Below are 27836 nucleotides of genomic sequence, written 5' to 3'. Positions count from 1 at the left end.
TCTAGACACAACATCCCTCTCACTTCCTGACTTCATCCCTTCTCACAAGTCTAGTTTTTCTTTAAGGGGCAGGCAGACAACCATGCAATACAGAGTTCCGATTTTTTTATTTTTATTTATTTTTATTTTTTAAATCAAGAATGGGAAGAGCCATCAAATACTCCATCTCATTACCCTGTTAGTTCACTTCACTGAAATACCATATTATACTCCCATAAGAAAGTATCATCCTTCTGTCCTTAGTCAAAATATTTCAAGTAAATTAGTCTATCCCACTCTTTAAAGATACTTCAGCTTTGTTTAGCAAGACAGAAATTAGATGCCTAACAATTAACAGATTTGTCTCACTTCATAGGATTTGCATTCATATCAAAAAACTCAGAACTAACAGTATTAACTTCATGCACAGATTTCAGCAGGTATTCACCAGTTTCATCACCTTCAACCAATTCCCCACTTCTTCAATCAAGCTTCATATATTTGATTTTCTGTGAATTTCCCACATGCAACTTTAAAATAACTTGTTTATGTCCACAGAGTGAGGTGAAACATTTTAGATCTTTGTATAAGAAAGGAGTGGCTAGGGAAGATATGCAAACTCCAACATGATTCAGTAAATTATAATTTTAATGTTGACACAGAGAACTTATGCAATGTTTCCCAGCAAGCAAACAAGAGATTAGGCTACCTGAGAAACAAGTCAATTGATCCAGTTAAAGTCCTATTTTGAGGTCTCCCATATTCAATAAACAACATATTTGTTCAACACAAACTGGTGATTTATAGTATTAAGCAAATCAAGGAAAATGCAGATAAAATAATCACTGGTACAGTAAACAGTATATGCATATTCTTCTGATATGACATTTTCTCCTGGGTTACTAACACAGGAAAATAATTGCATCGACAGCTCATAGAACTGAAATTTAAATATTGCTGTTAAACATATCTGTGAAGGAAAGAGTCAAGTCTATTGTGGCTAGACAATACGCGTCACATTGCAGTTTTTTGTTTCATCCAGAAATAGGGTGCTGAAGACATCATTAAAAAAGGTAGGGTGATATTTGCAGGCTCTATCACAGTCAGGATTAAAGTTCACCTCCAGGATCTGAGGCTGCATAATTCTCTTCCCTGTGAAGGGGAACACAAACATTGCCTTTTAATACAAGCTATAAAGAGTTCCTGAATCATCACCTGTTGTTAAGACAGAAACTACAGAAAATGGCTAGAAAAAAGCATCGTTTATGACAAAATGTCAGGGCCTTTTGTTTCAGTGGTTTTGAGCTTCTTGTTTTGCCTTTTTTTTTTTTTTTTTTATTTGTTTTGTAAGAAAACCCTGTTATGCCATAGTTATCCAGAGGACAGTTACCCAATGGATTGTGCAATCACTGTACTAATCCAATGCCTCACTTAGGATGAATACGCAGCAACATAATGGGATCTCTTCACAGTCCTGTTGCTTTACCCTCCAGCCATTCCCACCTGCCTTGTCATTTCAGCTCCTAGAAGGAAAGTGGGAAGTTTAATTTTCTCTTACAACTTAATCAGTGCAGTTCAGAGAGTTGGGAATCTAATGCATTCTGTGCAAAGAGAAAAAGAATTTTACTTCCTGTCTGGTGCTGAAATTATAAGTGAGGGTACAACCTTCTGCTGTGTAGGTAAGCCATGCTTTGCTCAGCACAGCAGCAACCTGTCCATCTGTCCATAGGCTGCTAACAGCATCACTGCTGTGACTTTGGCACCCATGCCCCCAACTTCCAAAGGCTACGGCCCTACACAGCTCGTGTTCAGACATGGCTGTAATGTGAGGTTGGTCCGTAGAAGGACCACAGTCCCTTTCCCAGAATTAGTGATACTGTTGGGTTCTTTGCCTTTCCCATTTAAAAGGGCTTTTGGACAAGTAACCATTCAACGGAGAGAGCGTTCAACACGGATTGAAAAGACCCAAATTTAAACCCTTGCTCCACCTGATCTGAACAAGAAAGACTCTTCTCTGCCTGTGTCCTGGAAATTCAGTTCTCTTTAATAATCCCTGGCAGTCAATTTTGTGTTCACAGAATCATAAAATATCCCAAGTTGGAAGGGACCAACAAGGATCATGGAGTCCAACTCCCGGCTCCACAGGACCAATCCAAAACTGGACCCTATGTCTGAGAGCATTGTCCAAACTCTTCTTGAACTACAGCAAGCTCAGAGCTGTGACCACTGCCCTGGTGGGCCTATTCCAGTGCTGACCACCCTCTTGGTGAAGATAGGAAGATGTCTCTAAGGATTTCATACAGACTTATTTTAGGCATTCTCCCATAATAAATGGGAAAGAAAACTTGTCACTGCCAGAGGGACTAGACTGCAGTACAACTGCATTCAAGAAAAAACAAACCCAGAGAATGGAAGTAGCAGGGGCACAGGGAAGGTATGGATTCAGCAGAGTTAGCAGCTTCCCCATTATTACAGTTAACCAGCGCAGCAGCTTCTAACACCATAAACCTGCAGCTCCAGATATGCTTTGATGTCGGTGGGAGGCACAGAGCACACAGCTCACACTGCTTAAAAAACAGTCACAATTCAGATAGAAGAAACAAGTTTCTGACAAGGTTCACAAATAACTCAACATTCAAAAAGTGAACTTCTCACCATCTCTGCTTGTGTCCCATTTAAGCATTAAGTCAATGGCATATATTGCTCTTGATGATGGATAATCACAGATGCCAAGAGGTGCAGGTTTAGCTGAAGCAACTTCAAACAACTCAGCAAATGCCTTAAAAATATTTGCCTAATGGCAGAAAAAGGTCTCAGAATGAGAAGTGAAGTTCCATAAATGTAATAAAAACTTTTAATTACACTAACCAACAGACAAATCAACAGACAAATTGACTTCAAAACATACATTTAGACAAAGACCAACACAATGGAAGTAAGAAGAACCTGGTAGACATTTATGACCTTTTTTCTGGGAGAAAATAACTACAACAAATCCTAATAACAGCACATTTAGTATTAGAATTAACCTCCTTTTCAGGCATTATATAAACTATTACACTTTCATGTAGACAAAGGCAGAGAGAGAAGCCAGGGGAGTTCTATGAACACCAGCAGTACAGTTCTGAAATTATTTTTTTCTTGCCTGTTTGTATTCTAGCTTTGTTTTGTTCTGCAAAGAAGTCTTCTACCCACTTACACCTGCATCTAAAAACAGTGTTGTGTGTGTATACACACTCACACTGTGTACACTGCACTGGTATTTCCAGAAACCATCAGCCAATGTGGAACTGTAATAAAACAAGAACATACAGGTATGATTTTTAGCATGGAGTCTATCTTGCAGTGAATCATTCATTCTGCAAACAGATAGAGTAATAGAATGGCTTGGGTTGGATGGGACCTTAAAGACCATCTGGATCCAACGGCCGTGCTGTGGGGCAAGGGCACCTCCCACCAGACCAGGTTGCCCAAAGCCCCATCCAACCTGGCCTTGAACACCTCCTGGGATGGGGCATCCACAGCTTCTCTGGGCAACCTGTTCCAGTGCCTCACCACCCTCTGAGTGAAGAATTTTCTCCTAACCTCTAATCTAGGTCTCCCCAATAATACTTCATGTTCTGCACAAAGTGTTCTTCAGTACTTCATGTTCTACTCCTCTGGGTAGTCTGAAGCATCTTTTTCTTTAATCTCCCTCTTTCACTCTTAGCAGTCTCTTCCAGGCTACTTCAAACCTAACACTGCAAAACCTGTCATAATCTGAATAACTTTAGTTGGATATGAGGTTATAGGTAATACCAATGTAAATTATTTTTATGCAAATCAACCCACAGGTTTGTAATTTATTCACTTTTGTGAATAATTTTTTTGTGAATAAATTATTCACTGTGCACTGCACAGCAAGTTAACGTGAAAATTTACAGGGAGATCTTTAGATCTGAAACTCTGTTTAGGATAGGTAGGTCAAAACTCATGATGTCAGTTAACTGATTTAGAAGATTAATTTTGTACTTGTTTTGACAGCGCCTTATGTCATGAAGGGGCTTCCTTAGAATAAAGGAAGCAAGAGCCTGAATACTTCATGGTTTCAACTTTTCAGATTCAGAGTTAATAACCTAGAGAAACAAAGGGTACTAAAAGCTTTGAAAACTTTACCAGAGTCACAATAAGCAACAGCTGTTAACTGCAACACACTTCATGCTCTGTATGCAAAAAGGAAGAGAATTCCAGTACTAAATCTTCACAACCATGGGTAAAGAAGGGAATTCCAATACTAACATCTTCACAAACATGGGTTTAGATAATTGGCATCTTTCTTCAAAAGAGATTAAACTCACAAGAAAAAAGATCTTTCTCCCAGGATCTTGGTAATAATAAAGCCAGTCCTGATTAACAAGTCCAGTACACAGAATTCTCAGTGTGACTATGAAATAAAATTTTCAAATGCTAACAATAAAATATTTCAGGCTGAATTAGTTTAAGTTAGAAAATGTTTCTAAAATAAAGGTTAACATTTGCTGTCCTTTGTGAAGCTGATAGACTATGTTTTGTAAGGGAAAAGCTAACTTTTGGAAAAGCTAGTTTACTAAATAAAAAAGGATTCACAAATGTTTACACAACAAAGATGAATTGCTGACTTACTTGTACTGTTGTCCATGGATATTCAGGATACTGTTTTTCAAACAGAGGAATAAATTCTTCACAATGTACCTAAAACAGTTTAGCAACATTCTATATTGCTTTGGTTGGGAATGACTGAACAATCAGATAACACAAAACCAGAAAACCTATTTTTTTTAATTTTTTTTTTTTTTGCCATTTGCACAAACTCAGATAGAGAACTAGGGAATTCTATAGATCTTAAAACCCTTTCATATTCTAGCGTCTCTATATAAAAGGTTATACTAAAGTCTTTTACCAATCTCTATCAATGTGGGTTATATTCAAGGACGTAGGTTTGTATTATCTACCATAGATTATTAGGGGTCCAGAAGGTAAAAAAAACACCTAGGAAAATGCTCGATTAGGATACTTCCAACACTGACTGCTGGCTTAAGTGGATGTGAAATAAGGTATTTGGAAATATCCACAGAAGTAGGCACTGGAAGGTTTTGTAACAACAAAAAACAGAATCTTCTGGACTGTTTGCTTACCTGCTTTAATGTTACACCAGGTGCATAATTCATGACTGTGAAATGCTTCTCATAGTCATCCAGGTCATCAAGGGAAAATGCCCTAAGGAATAAAACAATTCTTTAGTTTCCAAGGTATCAGATTTAATTTAAAGTCCCTTTAATCTAACATGGAGAATTTAATTACCGATTTGAAAAGCGCAGCCAAAATACATCATAGATATATAGCTTGAGTGGTTTTATGGACCGCAGCAATACAACATAACGGACGTCAAATTTAACCATCCCCACCTCTTCTCGGTGAAACAAGACTGGATTTTCAATATATTTGCACACTACCTACAAGAAACCAAAAACACAGTAAATATAATTGAGCTGAAGCGTCTCTGGATCTTGAAGACTGAAGATATCTTTATACACATTTCTTTAGAAGCATGCGTGAATACATCATGTTGTTGTGCAAATAAGTGTGTTTTATCAGAACTCTAGAACTACAATAGGGAAGCTGGAAGGCCAGAATGTACTTGTTTCTGAGGAAAAAAGTCACAAAAATAATTGTATTTGTAGTATTGGTGACCTTATTGTTTTGAAATAGAAGTACAAAGCACTTAATGCACTTCTTTATTCCAGAAAATACATGTGGTCTACACTTCACCAGAAATAAAGCTTTGGTGACAGTCTGACATTATGACCGCATATTGCGGAATCCCTAGACAAGTAACAGAGCTTTTTATATTGTTGGCAAAGAGTGCTCTATGCTGCCACGCAGAGTTGTGGATCAACAATAGTGATCAACAGGGGCAGAAACAATCACGTTCCAAAATTCATGACCAATGCTAACTATAGTTAATGTGTGTTCAGTTGAGTCTGAGGATTAGCATTAAAGCAGTAACATGCTGGAACATCCATTACTATCAGGGCATATTTTATTTTTTAAAGAAGAAAATACCAGCTTCTTTGGGGCAAATGGAAATGTCTTCATCACTGCAACAAAAGACATTGATTTGAATAATTAATTCTGAATTAATTCAAGTAGTACACCTATAGTCAACATAAGAATTTTGAAAATACATTTCTTTCCTTGTATTCTTCAACCGCCTCTTTTAACAATTTTTTCAGCTATTACCTTTAAATCTTATTCAAAGACATGATCTCTAACCTTTGGGCTGCTTTCCCTATGCCTGATGATATTGTTAAGGCTGTTGGTGATGTGGGTGTCCAGGCTTCTGGCCAAGTTCCATGGTTTGCATATCCAGTGATTGTCTTCTCCTCTGTGAGAGACAGAAAGCCAAAGCCTATAAGCATCCACCTCATTTATCTGTCTCAACATCCACTTGAACTGATCTATGTACTCTTCTGTACAAATACTTCATGAATCTGTGCACTACAGTGCAAGGATCTAAGGACTTTTGACTGACAGCTAGGAGCAGTGGTCTTAGGCGAAGGAGAGAAAAAGTAGTGGTAGCTTTTGCTGATCTTTTCAGTTAGGGACTAGCATCTTCTCACTGCTGATTTTCTTTTGTGAGATTTTCTGATATTCTTCCAAAGAGAACACCACCTCATCAACAGGACAGCATCACCATGATGACACAGAGGTCATGGTGCAGACATCACTCTGCCAGGAGTCTGACTGCTCTGGAACATATGCACGCAAGTTTAAGTTGATTCCCTAATAGCACCTCCAAATAATTCACATTAAATGACATCACAATTCTCCCCTTCAGGAAGAAGTCAGAAAGTCTCAGCAATTCATATTTCAAAAAAGACAAGAACATACCACCATCTTCACTTTTGAATATCCAGTCACCTCAAGGGGGCAGTATTTCACGAAGTATCCTCAAGAACAACAGGTAATACGCTGGTCTTTATTTGACACATCTTTTTGAGTAAGGGCAGGGTGACACACGATGTCTTTCCTCAATTAATAACTGAAAGCATCCCAAGAAACTGCTTGGGCTTTACGATAAACAGCACAAACTGAGCTGAAGTTAGCAGCGCTAACTTAAGCCAGGAAGTTTCACACAAAACACTATCTCCTTCTTCCCTCTCCCTTAAGTACATACTGCATTCATGCTCAATTCTTGATATTAAAAAGGAGTTTAAAACACCACAGACTAAGGACACATGGAAGGAATGCACTCTCCTGGTTATGTTAGTCAAGAACAGAATCCCCAGACCAAAGAATGATCAAATTCCTGGCAGCTAACACTGTAAACAAGAGCCACCAAGGAAGGAACTTTTCAGTCAGAACACTTCATGACAGGCATTAGACCTCCTGACAAGCTTAAGAAATTATTCCACTAGAAGTACCAAGTGCTCTCTCTTAATAAAAGAGAATCTTAGCTTCCCTATTAAGGCCCCAAAGGAGCTGCAGCAGCAGAAAGAACACGAATTCAAAATTCTAAAGCTCCACAACTTCTTTATGCTAATATTAAAACTCATTTTTTACTTTCACATCCATACAGAACTGAACTACTTTAACCCTAAACATTTTTCACTTCAGTGCAAGAACAACTTGTACTGGTTCCCTAAAAAAAAAAAAAAAAAAAAAAAAAAAAAAAACCATTTGTTGCAAATACATTCTGATCCTCTGGATACCTAAGACTTGAGTCAAAAAAAAGTTAAAAAAAGAAACAGCTAAAAATGACAAGATTTTGTTTCAGAAACGCATTGCTTATCTACTCTTACAGTAGGTAACTAAAAAGTTTCGACTTTCCACATAAAATTTACCTGAACATAAATGCAAGAAGAGCAAACTCATGGTGGTGCAACAGTTTGCAAACCCTAGTATGTATGATGCTGGTCTTTGGAGAAAGCAGGATCAAGAAAGCACTAAATGTACACTAAATGTAAGGAAGCAGAAACATGAACCACCTTCTTTCACGTTGCTGAAAGTAACAGATGAACTGTGGCAATTCTGTTTGGAGATTAAAAGTACGAGGCAACCATCCTGGCCCATCTGGTCCTCCAGCTCGTCTAGATATGGATGCCAGGCAGTCTTTGACAGTCAGGAGGTTCTCACATGGGAATTGATTCAGCATTACTTCAGGTCGTTCCTCACTCAGCTTCCTACAAAACAGAAGTTTTGGGGGAGAGGGGAAGGGCCAGGAAGGCCTTTGGGAACAGTTTTGTTGCTTTGGGAAAAAGCAACAAAACAATTTGTGTTATCAGGGAAATAATTGCAACCTGTAATCCTTGAAGTGTGAGAAGTTGTAGAGGATGTCTGCTTCTCCCTCATTGTCTGTGAACACAAAGCGGGGATGTGTCAGGCTGTTGAGGACTTGCTGAATGTCTGTGAAAACCCTAGAAGAAAAAGGGGTATGAAGAAGAATATCAAGTTCATTTCTGAAACTAAACAGCTTGAAAAGATTTTTTTTTAAGCTTGGCTTCCTACAAGAGTTACACGTTACCAATATGTTATCTGTGAGAATCTCTCAACCCACAGAAAAAAAATTAAAATGAGAAAGATTAGAAAAAGGTGTTTTGAGACAAAAATCTCAAGTTTAAGTCTTACAACTTCCATGAAAACAGCAACTGAAACTAGCGACTAAGTCTCTGATAGAAAAGCACTAACTTTTTGTCTTGAGGAACCACTATATTCTTCCTCCTCTCCAAACTTGTTCTCATCAGATGTGTAACTTTCCTTTCCACTTCTACTACTAACTGATTGGAAGATAAGTTCCCCTAAGAAAGATCTCTCTGGAATAATGAACTGCTGAAATAGCCCAGTCATAGTGGGAAACATTCTCCAAAAAACAGCACTTAAGATGCTTTGTTTATTCCCACAAATGTTTTGCATAACTCCATGTGTGATATATTACGTCTGTTATACTATTTACACTGGAGCCTAAAATTAAGAGAAATACATTCACTGCAAATGAGGAGAGTCAGCCCTGGCATTCTCATTGAAAGAAATTATCATTCTATCCCTACTACTGCAGCTCAGTGAAGTCAGCAACTTCATATAGCCCTACTAGCATTTCTTCCTGCAGTATTTGGCTTCTCCTTGTAGATCAGCACAGCTGAGGAAAGTACAACACCAAATTTATTAAAGGACCCAGAGCATGTTCCACCAAACTCATCTCATATGCATGCTAACCAAATATCTACTGTTTTGGAGCAACTTTTAGTCCTTGCTGAAGTAAATGGGATTCAAAGCAGGGACCTGAAGGTAAAAGGCCTTATAATGCTGTAACAAAGTCTTGTAGAATCCCATATCCTCAACAAATAGAGCAATACATACAACCTGGTCTAGTGGAAGGTGTCCTTGCCCACAGCAGGTAGGTTGGAGTTAGATGATCTTTAATGTTCCTTCCAACCTAAATCATTCTATGATTCTATGAAAAAAGTAGAATTCAAGTTGCTCATACAGTCCCAGATCAGTCCCCTGTAAGCATACCCTATAATACACAATATCATCCCACAATAACACCAGACCCATGTAGTTAGACCCAAATGTAGCTTATAGCTCTTAGTGGCAAGAGGACCATCAGACCTATATAGCAGACCTATTCTGCTTGTTAGAATCATTGAAAAACTGGGACCAGCATTAGTTTATTTTTCTTTCCTGTGATTAAGCCCATTGAGTATGATATGGAAATATTTTGTCAAGGTTTTTTTTTGGTGGTAGAGTGCTGGTATGCTTGTCCTCAGGACTCACTTCAGGAAGTGACTCAGGAAGTCACTTCCACTCCAGGCTGTGTGAGCAGCATCTGGTCTCTAGCTGAGGAAAGAGGGGTAGAAGTAACTCAACCAAGTAGTTTGCTTTTCAGAATGAGTATACCAATGTGGCTGGGTAAAGCTTGCATATATAAATGGTATATATTTGGAGTAGAACCATGGCTAGGGTTGGGCTGAGGCTGTACAGTCGTTTAGTTAGTTATATGCAAAAACAGTCCAGCTACAGTTGCCTTCCCCAGGAAGAAAGTGAAACAGTGGTTTGGAATTAGTGGTACTTTGAAGCTATGAAGAGGCTCAGGTAGGACTCCTTTGCATGAGCTACCCGAGATTGTTGGATGCACTAACAGGTCAAGTTTTATTTATTTATTTAAAATAAAATAAAAAAAATATATATATATAGAGAGAGAGAAATTATTGAAATAAAGTCAGTAGGGAATCTTCCTTTCTCTCCAGTTGCAGCTACAGAAAACACCTTTGAAACCTCTGGTTCTTCAGTCAGTGGCTCTTGCAACACATTTCCAAGTAGGGCAACCATAAGGCTGAACCAAACATAGCCTAAGGCATTAAAACTGATTAATCACTGGTTAAGACCAAACAAAAACATAACCTCCAGAGCAAAATCCTTTACTCAAGTCATAAAGAGGTGAGAAATGGTATGAGAAATATAGTGCTGTAACAAAGGCCTGAGGACAAGGCATTTGGCCTTTGACAGCACAAAATGAAGCCTGGAAAATCAGGCAGCATCTGCATAACTCCAATAAATCTGTATTGAACATCACTTCGCAGGTATCATTTAATCAGTCAGGTGTGTTTTTTTGTTTTTTTTTTTTTGAGGAAGGAATTTTCTGTTTTTTTTTTTTTTTTTAAGTCATTGTTTTTGTTTTCCTCCTCCCTCTGCATTGTTCTTATTTCACATTTCCAAATACATAATTTAGTAACAAATTCCCGTTACTGGCTGGGCACTGAACAGCTACTCTTCTCAGCAGAAAGAGCATGATGTTCAGTTGAGAGGCAGGTCACCTTGTCTTGCACAAAAATACACTTCCTTCTAGTGTTAGTTCACTTAAATGTTTTTCAAGGTTTACACCACACAAGTACAACTAGCGACCTGCACTCGGTCACTCTGAACAGCATGCTCTTTATGAATTCTTGTAATCTTTTTCTTCCTGGATAACTATTGAGAGCAAAAAACATCTTAAACAAAATCATTACCTCTCTTTAAATTTCTCACTATAACAATGAGCTGCTTTTACAGACACACAGAAGACTGTGGTATATTCAATAATACATAGTTACTATTAGAAAGACTTTTTAAATAGCTTACAGCTACACACAGTACTTCAGAAGTACTACTCACATTAGCAATAAAAAGGCTGCTTTCTTCATCTTGAATTCTTGTGAAGAAATTCATATGCCTGAATTATAGTATCTTAAGACTTGCTTACCCTATGAGCAAGAAGGCCACCAAAGTAAGTTATTTGAGGTACGCATTATAGTTGCTTGTTGAGGTTAAGATTAGAGGGCCATTCCACTCAAAGTTTCTAAATCACTCAATGCATTCTACATACAATACTATTAACATAAAAAGTCTTAGGACAGTCAAAGGCTCTGGAAGGCAGAAGACTTAATTTCAAGACCTAAGCTTTCATACAAACACTATATAAAATAAATGCATTTCTCTGTCAACACCTATCACTCAGTGATAAGTCAGATTCCTTTAGGGACTTGAGTACATCTAGTATTAAGGCATATATTCGAGAAAAATATGGCCTATACACATCTACTGAGCTTCTCATGTCCCCATCTGCCTGTCCGTGGTGACACCCTCAAAAGCATTAGTTCTCTGAATGCACTGCAGGACTGCAACTCCTGCTAGAACATCTGGACTCTGACATACTACCCTGCTCCTGGAGGAAGTTTAGTAGATGAAATTCAAAAAACACAAGAAGAACCTTCTGGCCTCCTATGGAGGCCACGCTGTTCTTTTTTTCTCCTCTTCAGACAGCAACTGGGTAAGGAAGAGGAATGGAAGCTCCATATTAGTGCATGGACAAGCTGTTGACAACATTTCTCAGAAACAGAGCAGGAGGGATCTGGCATGTGTTTCCCCTCCTTGCCTCCTTGATGTTAATGTTTAACATCATACAAGATACAAGAGAAAGAGGTAGCAGTGAAGAGCTGACACTTCTCAGCAACCCCACTGTTTTTCTCTATCTTTATTAGAATGTATGCCTGGATCTTCATTACCTGAAATAGAGGTAAGCAATCTGGATGAAAAAATAGCTTCTTATCCTCAAGTCTGGTAGTCAGATCTCAATTGCATAATGAAACTGAGACTATCACTGAGCAAGGTAAGAAATGCCTCTCAACCTAACAGGACAAAGTTTTCAGTAGTACACCTCAAGTAAAGTTAATCTAGTGAGTAACAAATCCCTTAAACACATAAAGCTGGGGTATAAGTGTATCTGCCAACCATGTTTTAACCTACTTTTATCCCTTATGCAAAAATTCTGCAAGCAAGGACTTGGATCCCAGTGTCAGACGGCAATACTATGGAGCAAAACACACAGCACATACTATGTAATATATGTCTTTCTAGGATAAAACCAGTAATAATGCAGTCTAGTCAGTGCAACTGGCTTTGCTCACAACCCTTTGAAATTCTTTATCTGTACAATGTTCTTCCAGCTTTCTTCTGACGTAATTTCATACCATACACTACTACAGCACATACACAATTTTAAGCATAACAGGCTTTGACATGGTTCCTGTTTAGCAATCTCATCAGAAGGTGTGGAATTAGTCTATTATATTAACACAAAGAAAAGCACCTGCACCAGTCACATGCTATACTGCAGCAGAGAAGTCTTTAGTCTCTTATATACTTTATACTCCTCAGTATAAACAAACATTAAAGAAAGCATTTTGCAACTTTTATTTTGCCCAGAAGGTGGCACTTTAATAAAAATTAGTTTGTTTTTTTTTTTTTTTTTTTCCTCCAGAAATTCTGTAAGTGATAATCCATTTACCCCAAAGAGTCTAAGAAGAAGAACCCGTTAAGTCAGAATGGTAAATGGGTACTTGCCTCTGTTGCTCAAAGCTAGAAAGGCTGATCTACTTGAGTACACTGCAGTTATAATACTTAACCTTGGCAAGAAAGCATTTTGTTTGCAGATACGTACTTGAAAACTTTGTCTTTGTCATAAACTGGTGGGTTTATTGCTATAGGCAGTTTCTCCTTGTTTTCTGCTAAAATTGCCTAAAAAAAAGTTAATATGAGTTACAATAAGTGGGCAGTCTTGGATCAAACATCACAATAATCAGCAACTTTGAACAGCAACTTAAACCAAAATGAATTTTAACGTGTGCATAATCGGGTTTATAGGAGTGATAGAAAAACAATTAAACACAGTCTTTAAAGAAAAACTACAGGTAAAATATTCTACACGATTAAGTGTTCATCCAATTTTTTTTAATTCTTATTAGCAAAAGCCTACTGAATTTCTTTCAAATTACAAAACTTTAAGGAAAATTTTCTGTAATTCCTTATCCTCATATAAATATTAAAATACAAGTGTGCACGTGCGTTTGTAGCCACAGTAAAAATTACAGTCCATCTACATGGCTTACTTAGTCTCCTGTCTGCTTCAAGAGAACTCCAAAGTTGCATTTTGAGAAGAGTATTATGTTGTGTAATGGCCAGAAAAAGAGTCAGTACAAGAACAGAGGCAGAAAGAAATCAGAGTAAGAGGCTAATGATAAAGAAGGAACAAGAGGTATGGCTTTAAGACCAGGGCTTATCAACACTATCCAAGCACCCTGAGAAATTTCTGCTTTTAAGCATTAAATAAAACACCAAACCACACAGTCATACACACTAAAAGAAAGTTACTGTAATTCCAAGGGAATGGAAGGAAGACTGACCATTTAGGTATGTTTTATTACAGATAACTGAAAAAAAGGCACAGAAAGCTGGAAGTTCTGCTCCTGTAAAACTGAACAGAAGGCTTTTTGCAATCTTCAACAGTAAGCATGCATCTCACTCTGCTTTTTACAGCTCTGATGAAAAAACACATTTTAATCACTGCTACTATCCTGATGTAGGAAGTCGCTTACAAAAACTCTGGGATGGGACAAGTGCAATGGAAGAAACCCAAGTAGCTGTTGTTCTGCAACAGCTCCTTGAGTTCTGGCTGCCACAGGCTGACCATGCAAGCTGCCATGCTGAAACGTCTGTCCAGCCACAGACATTCCACTCTACCTTTAAGGCTGTTACAGAGGATATAATCCTATTTAACAGGAAATTATAAATAAAAGCAAATCCTGATCAGAGATCTTCTAAAAATAGACTGGACAGTACAAACACAGAATAACTCCTGGAGTCACCTAAGATAAAGAAAGAAGCCTGTACTTTTAAGAGAAGACTAAAATTCTCAGAACAGAACATTAACATCTATCCTGAAATTCAAATTAGGGAACCACTGCAAAACAGCAAATACTCTCCCAAGAGGTTTTTCTTCTATCCCAGACACTTTGTGAGAAAATGTCTCCTCTGACTCTGCTTTCTGCGATCATTGCCCAATCACACTACCCATAGTACCATTTAAGTAACAGACTCTGTGGTCTGTGTTGAAGAACAGAACTTGGTAATAGGGCAAAAACCAGGTGAAAGTTAATCTGCAATATTGCTATAATTCTCTGATTCTTCTATAAAGATTGAAACTTTTCAGATTTCATGGGCACTAGATCATCTTTAAAGGTCCCTTCCAACCCAAACCATTCTGAGTCTATGATTCTATCTAAAGAAAAATGAGAACCAGAAAAGTACCATGCCTGTTGAAAAAAACAACATAGATAATTTAACAAGTAATTATTTGTACACGGGAGTGAAACATTCCCAGTTGCAAAAACTGTACAGAGGTAGCAGCAAGTGTCATTGTGAAACAGTTTGACCTACATAAAGATCTTCACACAGTTAAATCTCCTTGCAAAATTGTTGTCTCACTTATTAACACTGACATAGTCTGAAAATTTTTGTGCATATAGCTCTGCTTATGTGAAGACAAGGCAACTAGGAGTGTGCACCAAATTATTCTTCACTGGTCTGTCACCAGTTTAAGATTATAATCTACAGCTAAAAATTCTACCGTAAAAGAGCTCTGTTGTATGGTTCTAGCATAAACACTGTCATCTCAATAGCTGAGAGGCAGAGAAACGAACAAAGACAAAATTATGCTTTGAAGAGATGCTTTCAAGGTGGGATGGGAAAGGAAGATGTGGATCATCTGCCACACATAGCTCTTTAGCCTGCACTCATCATCCCAAAACAGAATTAAAAAACACACACAGAAGACTGCCTTATCTGAGATACAGATGCTTTTGCCAAGAGAACATCTACAGGGCCAGAATTACGTGAGCATTGTGAGAGAGAGAGTTAGGAGAATCTTATCAAGTAGTGATAAAGCGCTGATGGCATTAAAATAGGATGCTACTTAGTGCCTTTGCTAAGTATGGTGTATTGTGCAAATTAACTAAAGCAAGAAGCCTTGGGCCCCTTACCAAGGTCAGTCTCCTAATAAGAGTGTGAGCCTATCTTAAGAAACTGGTAGAAACTGGTCCTGCAGATGGACAAGAGCCAAGGAACAACTGAGTCTGTGCAAAGACAAGAGGTCAACTAGCGCTGACGAGGAAGAGTCAATCTTCATCCCCATGACCCCTGACAACCACCACCAGGTGACACTGCGCAAGTGCAGATGGGAGGAGCTTATGGAAATGACTCCTTGGAACTAATTTTAATACGAAGCGGAGACAGGTTATTAATACCTGTTAGGTATAGGCATATAGGCATATTGTGAGACTTCATGCATATGTAACTCTTTACTGAATATAACCAAGGCAAGTTGCCGTGTCAGGTGGGCACAACTTTGGCGGGACTACACCCCGTGCTGTCCAGTGCTGAATAAACATACCTACTTTACAATCTTACTGACTAGAGTCCATTTTCGACAAGTCAATTGTTCCTCATCCGTAAATACAAAGTATTTACATCTATCCTGCTTCCAAAAAGTGCAAAATCCCAACCAATTAATCTGACATGGGTTACAAAACAGCCTAGCTGTTCTGAGTGTATACCTTTACTTGACAGAAGCAGCTTAACTTCATTTTTGCCTAGTTAATAAACTGGATCCAGCATTTTCTGCCCTTCCTCCATCAAAAGCAGCAGGCAGTGTATAGGGCACTATACATCTTGAGAAGCTGCACTTTGAACACTGTTAGCAGCCAGTACAGCATCCTTGTACACATCAGGAATTGCACTTCTGCCTTCTTAAAAAAGATTCTTGTGCAAGCTTGGTTCATGAAAAGGAGATTCCAAGCACCATTTATTTCATATTCTTAAAATATCACAAACCCTTGGTAGAAAGGAGAGCTCAAAACAGATTAGACCAGTACTTTATAACAGGTGCATCAAATTTCTTACAAGTACATGGAGAAGATTGTTTACATGTATACTTTTCACTTGACACTGCACAGGTGTAACTACAAGGCTTTATACCAAAAGTCATCAAAATCTCACATTTACATGAATGATTCACAATGTAAACCCGTTTCTTTCTCAGTATCCAAAGAGAAAAATGAGTCAATAACTGCAACTGGTACATGTGTGACAGCAGAAAGGGGGTCATGACTAGCAATAACACTGCTGTATAGCTGCTATGTACCACAGAACAGTATGCTGCATTCTCCATATACATTAGGAAAAGTAATACACTATGTTGTCGCTACTCCAATATTTAGTGATTCTAAACCACATTCATTGAATAACCAGGCTGAAAAGTATAACCACTCCTAGCATACCAAAATGAATCTTTCTATAATTCAAGACTGACCAGAAGTGCTATAATAACAGAGCCAGTGGGTAAGCCTATTAGGCAATGCCTTGCACTGTGCTTACATTAAAAATACCAGGCAGTAATGCAGTAACATTATAAGCAAGATTTGCTTCAGTTTTGAAAAATTGCTTATTACATGCAAGATACTTCTTGTCTCACTATGCTTTGATTTTTTTTTTTTTAGTTAGTACCTAAATTCTGAATTAATCTTCTAGCCTAAAAAGAAACAGAACTCTTGATAGTTTTTTAGACACTGTCTCTTTAAAGATATAAAAGATGAAATTTGTTAAACTCATACCTGGTAATGCTCATCCGATGGCTCTGGGGTAAAACAGTTGACATCCAATACCTCAGCAGGTACCCATGGTAACAAAACACACTTCCTGATCAAGCGATCTGTTTCCCCATAAGCATAATCACGAGTCACCTCATCTGCAGCAAAACAAGGAGTCTTTGAGGAGTAGCCTTCCATTCTTCACTTAAAATCCTCTTCATACCTCAACACACGACAGATGAACAGTTAATAACACCACAAATTTTGTAATTAAATATAATTTTGCATTTAAAGAATTATATTAAGAGTGCATTACCTGGGATACAGAAATTAATCCCAAATTAGCTGACATGACAGTTTAATCACACAGCTGAACATAATCACACCCTCTACGTGATAGGGTCATAAGGTGGCCACCAACTAAGGATAGAGGCACAAAGTTGATTTGGCATTTCTCCACTTCAAGTGCTTGACTGACTCAGAGATACAAACACAAACAAAGAAGTTTTCTTAAACTTTTGGATGCCTGAAGCAGTAGTTTCACTAAGGCAGTGATGCAAGATTTAAGTGCTCTGTCAATAAAACATGAACATTATTTGATGGATAAAGGACAGGTAGGAGGTAGACATCACAAATTATGTTGCTGGAAATATCAGATAGAACTTTGAAATTTGATAGCTTTAGAAATATGCAGTCATTTTAGTCTTGAAGTACCTTGTGCTGTGAAGTGCTCAATTATTTATAAGAACATTGCATAACTTCTGTTGTGGACATTAAAAAACAAATGGACTCAGACACATGCTTACCACCAGTTTCAAGATCTCTCAAGGGCCAGAGAACAGTGTAAGCAATTTGTTGAGGCATATAAAATAGCGGTGCTGTTGCAAAGCTAGGCTGATCCGAATGCTGAATGCGTGATCCAAATTCATCCATAATGTACCAGACAGGAACCTTCTCCTCTGCAGTCTGAACAATTAAACAGAGAGAGACATTCTGCACATAGCAATTGTTAGAAAAGCAAAGCACTGCAGGACAGAAAGCACTGGCAGTACTCTCTACACCATTTCTCTGTTTCCTACTCTACTCAAGATTGTGAGCAGGTGTTAAGTACAGAGTAACATTCCCATCTCTGCAAATCTGAGACTAAGCCAGTCTAGAATCCAGGCACTATGAAAGCTTGGCAAGCCAGTTCCCAACTCAATGGCACAGTACCATCCTCTTTCTTATGAAAGCGTATCTTGCTTACCAGACCAACTTCCCCTGTATCAAACAAGTCATTTCAGGGAGTTAAAGCAGCAGAATACTGTTTTTCTCATATGGTTACTTTTCCTTCACTTTCTATTAGAAGGAGTTTGCTACAAGGAGGAGTTTGAAGTCCACAGCCATGGCAATAAAATAGAGCAGAGCTGCCCCATGCTACAACAGCTAGCTGTGAGACTGAAGGTTGCATCAAAACATTCCTACCTCCAACACTTATGATAAAACCCAGAATGAATGAATAAGCATTAAATTGATTGTTAATACTACAGTCAACCTTTCACAGATACAGAAATGGAGGCATCGGGATTAGACTTAAGCTGTTCAAAGAGTTCAGTGCCAGAAAGGGAATCAGAAGCCACATTCAACTATAGGTAGAATTAACTGTCTTCCAGGAAAGTGTGGTAACACAGATAACTTCACCTGACCTGTGAGGAATGTTTTAACAATTCGTGTCCATAAAGAACAATTCTGTTTGAATCCTGTCTGCCTCTGGGCCCTGCACTGGCAATTTAATTCTTGAACCACAGATGCAGTGTGTCCCAGTCCCCCCCTCATTCTAGTCAATTTATCACTTCTTAAATTTATGAACCTGTTTGCTTTTGTTATTCTGGACTTCTATTTCTAACACTGCTATAGATGTGTCTGTGAATGGCTGGGGAAGAATGTTTTAATTACTCGTGTGTCTGGGAGTTTCAGAACAACTGATAACAACTAGTGACTGTTATGGGATACTATGCGGATCGTTGGTATCTGGTTAGGGGGGGCCGAGAGATAAAGAGGAAGGAGAAAGAAGCTGAAGGACAGCTGGGAGACAAGACTTGAAGAGGATGTTCTGTAAACTTGGTATGGTGCCCAGTAAGTACAAAGGTGGAGAGGAAGACTACGAGCCTTCAGCATGGAAGACCCCTAGAGACCCCCAGAAGAGACCCCAGAGGAGACTGCGCATGCTCCAGTAGGAGGGACTGCACCCCGGAAGCTAATTTTAATAATCTATTTTTTTAGAAGTAGTAATGAATATGTATTAGTCTAGGAGCATAAAAATCAGCTGCTTGATGTAACTGGTGTGCATCCTGGTGGAGCGGAGACTCCCGGTGCACCCAGTGCTGTTTGCTTACCTCTATTCCTTTATATTCTTTCAATAAATCCTATTTTTTTATTTAATCCTAATTTGAATCCTGAGCCATTTATAACATGACCCATAAGCCTCTCATGACAATATGGGAAACAATGACACAGGGTAGAAAGACTGAGATGTACTGCTCAAATCTGCTTTTGAAATGATAAAAAAAAAAGAAAGCTATCACAACAATCCCCTAGACCAGAATGTCTTCACTCACAATTACGCAGAGCTTTTTAGCATCCCAAGTAGGCTTTAGAGACTCACTCCTTGAGAAAGCTGGTAGGTCTGATTGTACTTCCACATTTCCTGCAACACTTGCTCAATACTGCCCTCATCTGGGATCTCTCCATGAAAGATGATGCCCATGAGATTTGCCATTCTGTGAAGTAAACCAGGTACGTGAAGCAGCTGCTGGCGGGCGTGTTCAATACGGTATGTCCAAGCATGGTCGATGAGGAAAATGCTTAAAGAAAATTTTGGTAGCATTACAGCAGTGTATTTTTAAATGCAAATGGACTTTTTTTTTCTTCTGTGAATAAGAGCTACAGGTCCTTGTAGACAGTTTGATAACTAAGTATTCTGTTAGTCCTAAAGTAACTCCCTGAGTACACATCGTGACATTACAGGTTAAGAACAACTTCCCTGTAGTAACTTACACATTGCTTTTGTTCTAGAAAGTTTATCATACATTAGTTAGCAATTCTATGAAAATAAGGAGCAAACACAGAACAGGATATTCCGTTTGTTAGCCCAGTTCCTCTTAATATCCTGGAACACAAGACTTACTCTTTTTGACCATTATTAATTCCACTGCATCAACCTGATATTCTTGCCTGAAGAAGGTAAATACAGTGTTTTGTGAAAGTATTCAAAGACCTTGCTAGCCATGAATTCTTTAAAACTATGTGGAAAGTTGTGATCATTAGAAGCCTATATAGTAGGCTAGTTCAAAAATAATACAGTTTTACAGTCTTTGATTGTTTCTTTTTGCCTTTTTTTTTTCCCCTAGAAAAAAAAAAGCATTGTTTAAAAGAATTACCAACTAAATCAAAACCATACATAACTGGTATGCCTCTCCTTGACAAGTTTATTCCTTGTGTAAGCTGCATGATTTTTACAGCAAAAGCCTAGTCATTTAAACAGAAGGTTCTCCACATGTTGGTTATATCCTCTTAGTGAATCACACCAGAGAAAAATCTCAATTCTACTTGCTAACCCCCCTCCCCAATTTTCAGTAAGTTAAAAACCATGTCAACTATCAAGTATGCTGAGTATCCTTGAACAGTTCTTGTATCTCAGTTTCAAGATAATGAAGAAACATCCTTTAGTTTTAAAATTAAAGACTCCAGAGAATGCTAAGGTCATGCTCCGTGGAAATTTAGTTCAAGCCTCAGCTAGCAAACAGATGTCTGAATGCTGCAAGGAAGCCCAAGAGTATCATATGAGCGCTTTTGAATTTTATAATTTACATGTGTTCTCATTTTTAGGCGAAGACTTCAGATACAGCAGGCATATAAAGGCAGATGCCTATGCTCTAAGTTGTTTTTTTAATTCACCAAGGCTAAATTTAGGTAAACATACGAAGTCTAAAACTCCCAAACCTAGGAAGTATGAAGAGTCTAGCAATTTTTTTTTTTTAATATATAGCTGAACATGATTATGTTTGGACCTCCAGCAGAGTTTAGACTTCATTTCATTTTTTTATTAACGTATGACAGATAACCTCTTCTACGTCTGAAATTAAATGAGTGTTACAACTTTTCTTTTTATTAATCTTATGCAACTTTTCTAATTTTACAGATGCATGCTAATGTCATGTTCATGACAGATAAGCTGATTCTGAAGAAAACCAACAGTAACTTGATGCATTCAATTATGTATGTATGCATAGGATGCAATCACATGATCATAGTTAAATTTCTTTCAGTTGGCTAAAATGTAATTCAATAGGCCGTGTATCATTACTGAAGTTACTCAGTATAACCTTAGCTTGAGATTTGTGGAGGATACAGTTATTTCTTCAGTGTTCTTCCACGGGCACACATGCAGATATAAAGTTCCTACAGAACTCATTAAGGTTGCCTTTACTCTATTTTCTCTGTTTAATAAAACTGATATATAAGCATCTTCCTGCATAATTTAAAGAGGAAACTCTTAACTCATAATTTAACGCTAAATTATGAGAGGTACTCTTTACAAGGTAGGCTTCACAGCATGGAGATTATTTACCTTTCCTGAAACAAGGCAGCTATGTTTCATAGTGAAAAAAAGATTTCCAAATGTTTAGGGTTTAAGACCACTCAAAGACCAAAGACCAGTTTTCCAGTTCTGAAATCACTACTCACCTATCAGGATTGGATGCTTGAAGCCCATTCTCATTTGTTACAATAACTTTGAAACAAGGCTCATTTCCAGGATTTGGTTTCGTTTTCAATTCTTCTTCCATGTTTTCACCCTCTTCTTCCTCATCTACCTCTTCTACTTGCATTATCCCAAAGTAGTCACCAGCATCAAACACCTGAGATTGAAAATGCAGAGTATCAAACATTTAGTTGGGGCACTACCATGAAATGCACAATGCAGTACTGAAAGGCACTTGTACACAAATTTCACCTGTAACCTGTCATTTATTGCATTTTTAACAGATAGATGGACTACAGCATTCATTCTTGCACATTTTAGTAGAGTAATGGAGTTAGTTGTTGGGAAGTTTCTCTGCCTAACAGTGGCAGATTGTCCATAACTTCCATAAATTCCTCAGACTTTTCAGAAAATGAGGACTGAGTATTTTTGTTAAACTTAACTAAAATAAGCAATTTAATTTCTGCAAAAGTAGTTCCGTGTTATGGCACGTAATGCCCAAAGCCAGGAGTTACCCAGGCTCTAGAATCACACTGAGTATATTAGGACCCCTGAAAAAGAAAAAGGTTTCACCAATCAAGTTCTAAACCAGTTATGACACGTTAATGTGTTTCCTCCTTTTCTTTCCATACTCAGGGAACTGCATATGCTCACTCACCTCTGGATGAGTTGGAAGACTCCTTATACTGCTGCAAGTTAAAGTCTATACAGTTACCTCCACCGATATGCTAAAAGGGGTTTGCATTCTTTGCCACTTTAGATGTAATAACTTGATTAAAAACCTACATAAGTTGAGTAGGCCACTACATGAGTTTTCTTTCTGTCACAAATCTTGCCAAATGGTGTGATTGTATACCTTTTGCAGAACCAAGATGCTGCTTACAACTTTTCTGATTTCAAAAAAGACATGTAATTTTAAGAAGAAACTGGTATAAAGTCTCAGAAGCCTTTTCAAATCCTTTTAAAGGGAATTATTTTGCTAAGTCAGTTGTACTACGTAACTAGACAGGAGCAGACAAATCATTAGGCCTTTTACACATAATTTTTAAAGAGGCATCAGACCTCCTAATAGCACATTCTCCATGTAACCTCATTAAAAGGTAACTGGGAAGGTGAAAGACCTAAAAACATAACCTCTAGAGGTACTGGTTTAACATGTCAAGCCTGGGTAAGTCCCTGATGCATCGTTATTTCAAGTCATTACTTCTAGACATTGACAACTTATCAGCTGGAAAATCCCAGAGGTAGCAACAAGCTTTTATTTCTTTCTTTCAACAGTGTTCCTCCAAGATGATAACCTCTGCTAAACCCCAGCTGTATGGTGAGGAATTCAACCCTATGTTTGTAAAGCAAAGCCACTTAGATAAAGCAGATAGCTGCCCAAGGAGAGCAGCAAGGAAATGACACCTACTTCAGATGTCAAGTTACAGCACCCAAGCTGAAGAAGTTCCTGCAACTTGTGAGGATCAGGGGCTAGTATTTTCCTTTGGTATGAGGGGTGGAAAAAGATGCCAACAATGCATTGGCTAACTCCAAATGTACTTTTAAAAAAAATATATATATATAATAAAATTATTTTGCATCCATCTCACTGGAGACTAAAATTACAACTATTAAAAAATTAATAGCTAACTTAGCATCACTCACTTCAACAAGCATCAAACTAGCTACCAATTCTAATTTACTCCTAGCTTTCCAGTTTTGCTAGAAAAAGTTATTACTCAATAGCAAGCAATATTACGACCTCTTGCTGTTACACCAACAGCCACCAACATTTCTTGAAGTCCCTGTTCGATTGCCTGTATGACTCCCAGGCATTCCAAGCTGATTTAACCACAGGCAGGTCCCAGCAACACGTGGCATCCTTCAGTGGGTGGCTGCCAGCAGTGCTCACAGTTGACATCCATCAGGTTGGCTCCCAGCTGGGCTAGCCTCCAGAGCCAGCTCTCTGCATGAGCACTAATCCCTGCCCATGGCAGCCAACCAAAGAGCACATCAGGGCATAGACATGACACTCCCCCCCACCAAGTGATTCTTTGCTGCTCCTGCTGCTAGATCAAGAGCCTTCCCCGTGGAGCTCGTTAGCTGGCAGGAGAAACAGCAGCTAGACAACTGGCATTGGTAGGAAATTAAAACCACAAGTGAAATTCACTGGAGTCCACTTGACACCTGCTACACGGTGGGCCTCTATGCTTCTTGCACACAAGGTTTTGTCACTAGGATCTTGGCAGCACAGGGATGTGGGGCCAGCCTGCTGCTGGCTCCCAGAGTAGCCTCCACCCATATACCAAGCACCCACAGTGAATACTAATAACAAGGAAGTTGTTGGCTGCATGTTTCATGAAATACCAACTCAGCGCTTAGGAACTAAGAGACTCCAGACCCTCTGAGCCAATGTCTTGATCTGATCTCTCCCTCCAATACTGCATCAGTTTTATTTAGCAAAAAGCGTAGTGGCTTAGCAGAAATTCTACTTTTAATACCTTTTCAGCAGAATTATGCTAAAAAAGTCAATCCTGTCATTCTGCCAACTCAGCAGCTCTCTTAAGGGAATCTTAAACTGTTCAAGACAAAAATCAGCTGTGTGAGGTCCCACCACTGATTTGAAAAGCATAACCTTTTGCTTGAAGCAGAACAGGGAGAATGCACACAAAGTACTCTACCATTAAGTAATATTTCTACAAGACAAGAGCAAAGGGGTAGCAATACATTTTGGTGGCACAGCTATTTGCAAGCAAGACATGCTTGGGCAAAATCCCTGCCTCTTCCTATTCAGATGCAGTTCCAACCTAACAAACCTAGTGAACCAGACAATGTGAAACAAAGCAGGCACATGTCATGACAAAATTAGAAAGCACAGGCATCTTCAGCAAATTCCTTTCAGGCACACTGCAAACTGCTGCAAAGGCCATGGTAGCCTGGTGAGCAACAGCATGTTTAATAGCATTAATTGTTAGAAGGAATGCAGCACAATCAATTAGAAGCCTTCATTTCAAACTTGGACAAAAAACTCTAAGGAGTCCTTTGACAGTAACTTCTCAAGGCCACAAAAAAACTTGCTTTAATGCGCAGGAGCCTGCCACTTCACATACAACTTGAAGAGAAAAGGAAGAGATCACATATAAAATTAGATGCTAACACTGTTTCCCAGACTTATGCAGGCCACAGAAGCATGTATTACTAACCAAAATACATGAGATTTCTCCAGTAAAATAGAAAACAACTGCTATATTGGAAATAGAATTTTAGCATAAGTTGTTACACTTGGAGGTTTTCACCAGAAACCCAGAGAAGTTTGCTTCCCAGAGGTACTGCATGTTAACACTACATAAAGAAACGAATAAAAGCAGGTTTCTTGCTCTAGGAGACACACCATGTTTTGGATGAACAGTTTAATTTGCAGTTACACAATGCTCTCAGAAGGAAACCTGCTCCAGCAGATGAGGGAAAATGAAAAAACCCTCCACTTCTCTATGCATTAGCATATAGCTAGGAAGGAGGGTGCTGTATGTCAAAACACACGTGGGTTGTAAAACAGCTGCCTGGGCTGGGTTCTGGAGGTATGTAAGATGATATTATCTGTGTTATGAATGCAAGTTTTCCAAGTTCTGTACTAGAAAGACTTTGCAACAGGTTAAGACAGATGAAGAATTCCTCCCACCTTCACACACGAAGCAAGGGAGCTCATACTATGCTTCACATTTCACTGATTTCTTTTCCCCAGTTACTTTTCACCTAAAGCCCCAAAACACTTTCATCCTTTCCCTTCACCTCCTCTGCTGTCTTTACTGCTGCTGCTCCAGTCATAACATATCACAACTCTGTATCTACCTCCTCAAGAGCTCATCCCAGTCTACTGCATTCCTCAATGCAGTTTTCCCAGGATGTCCCAGTATTCTCCATATCCTTTTGCCTATGGTTTTCCTCATTCTACTCTTCCCCCTCAAAATTCCATGGCCCCCCAACAACACACGTGGATTTCAGCCACAGGACACAAACCTTGAGCCTGCGCTGCATTACAGCATAATCAGTGATCCAGTTTGTCAACTGTGTTTAGCTTTCTAATACTGGCATATGGTAGTGCAAAAGCCTGCAATTTTGGGTTTCTTTACTAGTTTTATATTGCCTTCTACTTCATCCTGTTCCAGTATGTCTCTTCTCTTACCCTTCTATTTAAATAGGGCAGTGCATATTCCCTGCTCCGAGTCACTTGTACACATCCTTACTGAGAGAGGTATAATATTACAGGAAGTTTGTGACTGAGCACATGCTTGAGTTGATGTAATTTATGTTCTCTGTGAGACACACATATCCCTCTTAATAGAGGGAGACACAACAGTCAGAAAGCCAGGAACACACTCAAATCTTCCTGACTGACTGTGCTGTATCGTGTCTTTCTATGCATCCCTCCCATGCCATCTTTAAAGCTGAGATGGGGAAGAAAAGCATCCAAGTAATGAGAAGTTAGTCTACTTGTATGAGTGTATTAAGCCACAGCCTCCTCTCCTTGCCCACTGTCCTGCACTTTATGTCCAAACTTCTCACACCATCCCACCTCTGCTGGTGGTGCCCCCCTGTATCCCACCCACACTGTTCTCCCCATACCCTGAAGCTCTCATCAGTGCTTTTTCTTCCTCTGTGACCTCACCCTTATTTCCCTCTCCAGGCAGACTCCTCCAGACCCCCCACAGCTGTCCCACTACTCCAGATAACAAACCGGGGGAAAAGAGACTCTCTGTGCTGGTGTACAGAGCCCCTTTACTTCACAGACTCCTCCTGGTGTCAGCTTCAGCTGAAACAGACCAGCCCTTGCAAAGTGATGGTGTGCCTGAGTAGGACTACAGCAGGAGGGAGTCCTCCTCAAGAGAGGTCTGCAGATTTACATGGATGCATCTTTGGGTGGTGACAAGCTTACAAGGGCTGAAAGCTTCCCCAAAATTTATCCTGAGAAAAAGCCATGCTCTACAGCTGCCCCACAATGCTGTGCAACACAAACCTCGTGCTGCTGGGAGTGGTTTAACCCCAGCCAAAACCTTCTCCCTGCTGTCCCTGCTCTTCAGAAGGGCTGGGCAGCTCTGACCTAGACCAGGAACACACAGAGCAGAGTGAACACACGAGAGAAGCAGCTAGCCACGGTGGCTCCTGGGACACAGCCCTTTGCCCATCTCCACCGGCAGCGGGTAACTCGCGCGTGTGCGGGGCATGCTGGACAAGCCAGCTCCATGCACGGCCAAGCGACTAAAAACACCGGCGTAGAAGGATGGGAAAATTAGTGGAAAACCAACCAACCAGGGCACAAGGCAATTCAAACCGTAACACACCGACAACGTCCAGCCTTAAACACAGCCACGGCGGCTTCCATCACAGGCTTGGTGCCAGCCACCCCCAGCGCCGCGGGCAGGCGCTAAGATGGGCGCCGCCGCGCGAGCAGCATGGCGCGGCTCTCCTCCCGACGCCGCTACGGCGGCCGCCGCCTCTACTCCCTCCGCTGGGTCGCTTGCCGAAGGGCGGCGGCTGCTCTGGCTCGACCCCCGAGACCCCCGACCCACCTCGCCGCGCAGCTTGCGGCGCAAGCTCTCCCAGTAGCGCGCCGGGACGCAGGAGGCGCGGAGCGCGGCGCCGTGCAGCGCCACGAAGGCCGCTAGGTCTTCTCCGCTGTCCCCCGACATGGCCAGCTTCTCCAGCTCCTGCCGCCACCCTCCGCCCTCCCCGCCGCCGATCAGGACCCGCCGGGGGCTGACCGAGGAGGGAGGCAGGCGGCGGGGCGGGGCTCACCGTGCCTTGGGGCGGCCGTTAGAAACGGTTGAGGGACAGCTGTTGGGGGTTTAGGGCTGAGGGGTATATACAGGGGGCAGAGACGCTGAACGAGTTAATTTTTAAACTTTTAAGGTGTTGTGCTTTTTTTTTTTTTTTTTGGGGGGGGGGGAGGGGAAGGGAGGGGAGGGGAGGGCGGTGGTGAAGAGTGGATTTTCACTAGTGCGGCCCTCTCATAGGGAAAGAGGGAGGTGGCTTGCCCTGTTGGGTTGCTTGGAAGTTTCCGAGAAAACTTTTTTGTTTTGTTTTGCTTTTCTTCCTCAGATTTAACAGGGAATTGCCACCACCTGCTTGACTTGAGTCTCCCAGGGCTGTACTGGTAGCTT

At 39.8% G+C, this 27836-nt stretch overlaps 1 protein-coding gene across 1 annotated transcript; it reads right to left on the bottom strand.

Annotated features, from left to right (window-relative positions):
* Nucleotides 1–95: 95 nt before the first annotated feature.
* TTLL12 (tubulin tyrosine ligase like 12) lies at nucleotides 96–27453 on the bottom strand. The gene is made up of 14 exons (XM_032204521.1): nucleotides 27246–27453; nucleotides 21681–21853; nucleotides 19600–19798; nucleotides 17762–17921; nucleotides 16980–17113; nucleotides 12974–13050; nucleotides 8298–8414; nucleotides 7986–8180; nucleotides 6271–6382; nucleotides 5299–5450; nucleotides 5133–5214; nucleotides 4621–4689; nucleotides 2635–2773; nucleotides 96–1131 (listed from the first exon to the last, which is right to left on the bottom strand). The coding sequence occupies exons 1-14, from the start codon at nucleotides 27363–27365 to the stop codon at nucleotides 980–982; spliced, it is 1881 nt and encodes a 626-aa protein (XP_032060412.1). The 5' UTR covers nucleotides 27366–27453; the 3' UTR covers nucleotides 96–979.
* Nucleotides 27454–27836: the final 383 nt, after the last annotated feature.

Source organism: Aythya fuligula, chromosome 1, assembly GCF_009819795.1.
Source record: "Aythya fuligula isolate bAytFul2 chromosome 1, bAytFul2.pri, whole genome shotgun sequence".
Classification (NCBI taxonomy): Eukaryota; Metazoa; Chordata; class Aves; order Anseriformes; family Anatidae; genus Aythya; species Aythya fuligula.
The sequence above is the reverse complement of the archived record's forward strand: the minus strand, read 5'-3'. Positions and strand labels throughout refer to the sequence as shown.

What these genes read in the sequence shown, in the direction of transcription:
- TTLL12 (XM_032204521.1), bottom strand. Translation starts at nt 27,365, where the DNA reads ATGTCGGGGGACAGCGGAGAAGACCTAGCGGCCTTCGTGGCGCTGCAC. An exon ending in GCCGCAAGCTGCGCGGCGAG is followed by an intron (nt 21,854 to 27,245) that starts GTGGGTCGGGGG and finishes TTTCAATCTCAG; the next exon opens with GTGTTTGATGCTGGTGACTA. An exon ending in GACAAAGACAAAGTTTTCAA is followed by an intron (nt 8,415 to 12,973) that starts GTACGTATCTGC and finishes TTTTTCTTCTAG; the next exon opens with GGTTTTCACAGACATTCAGC.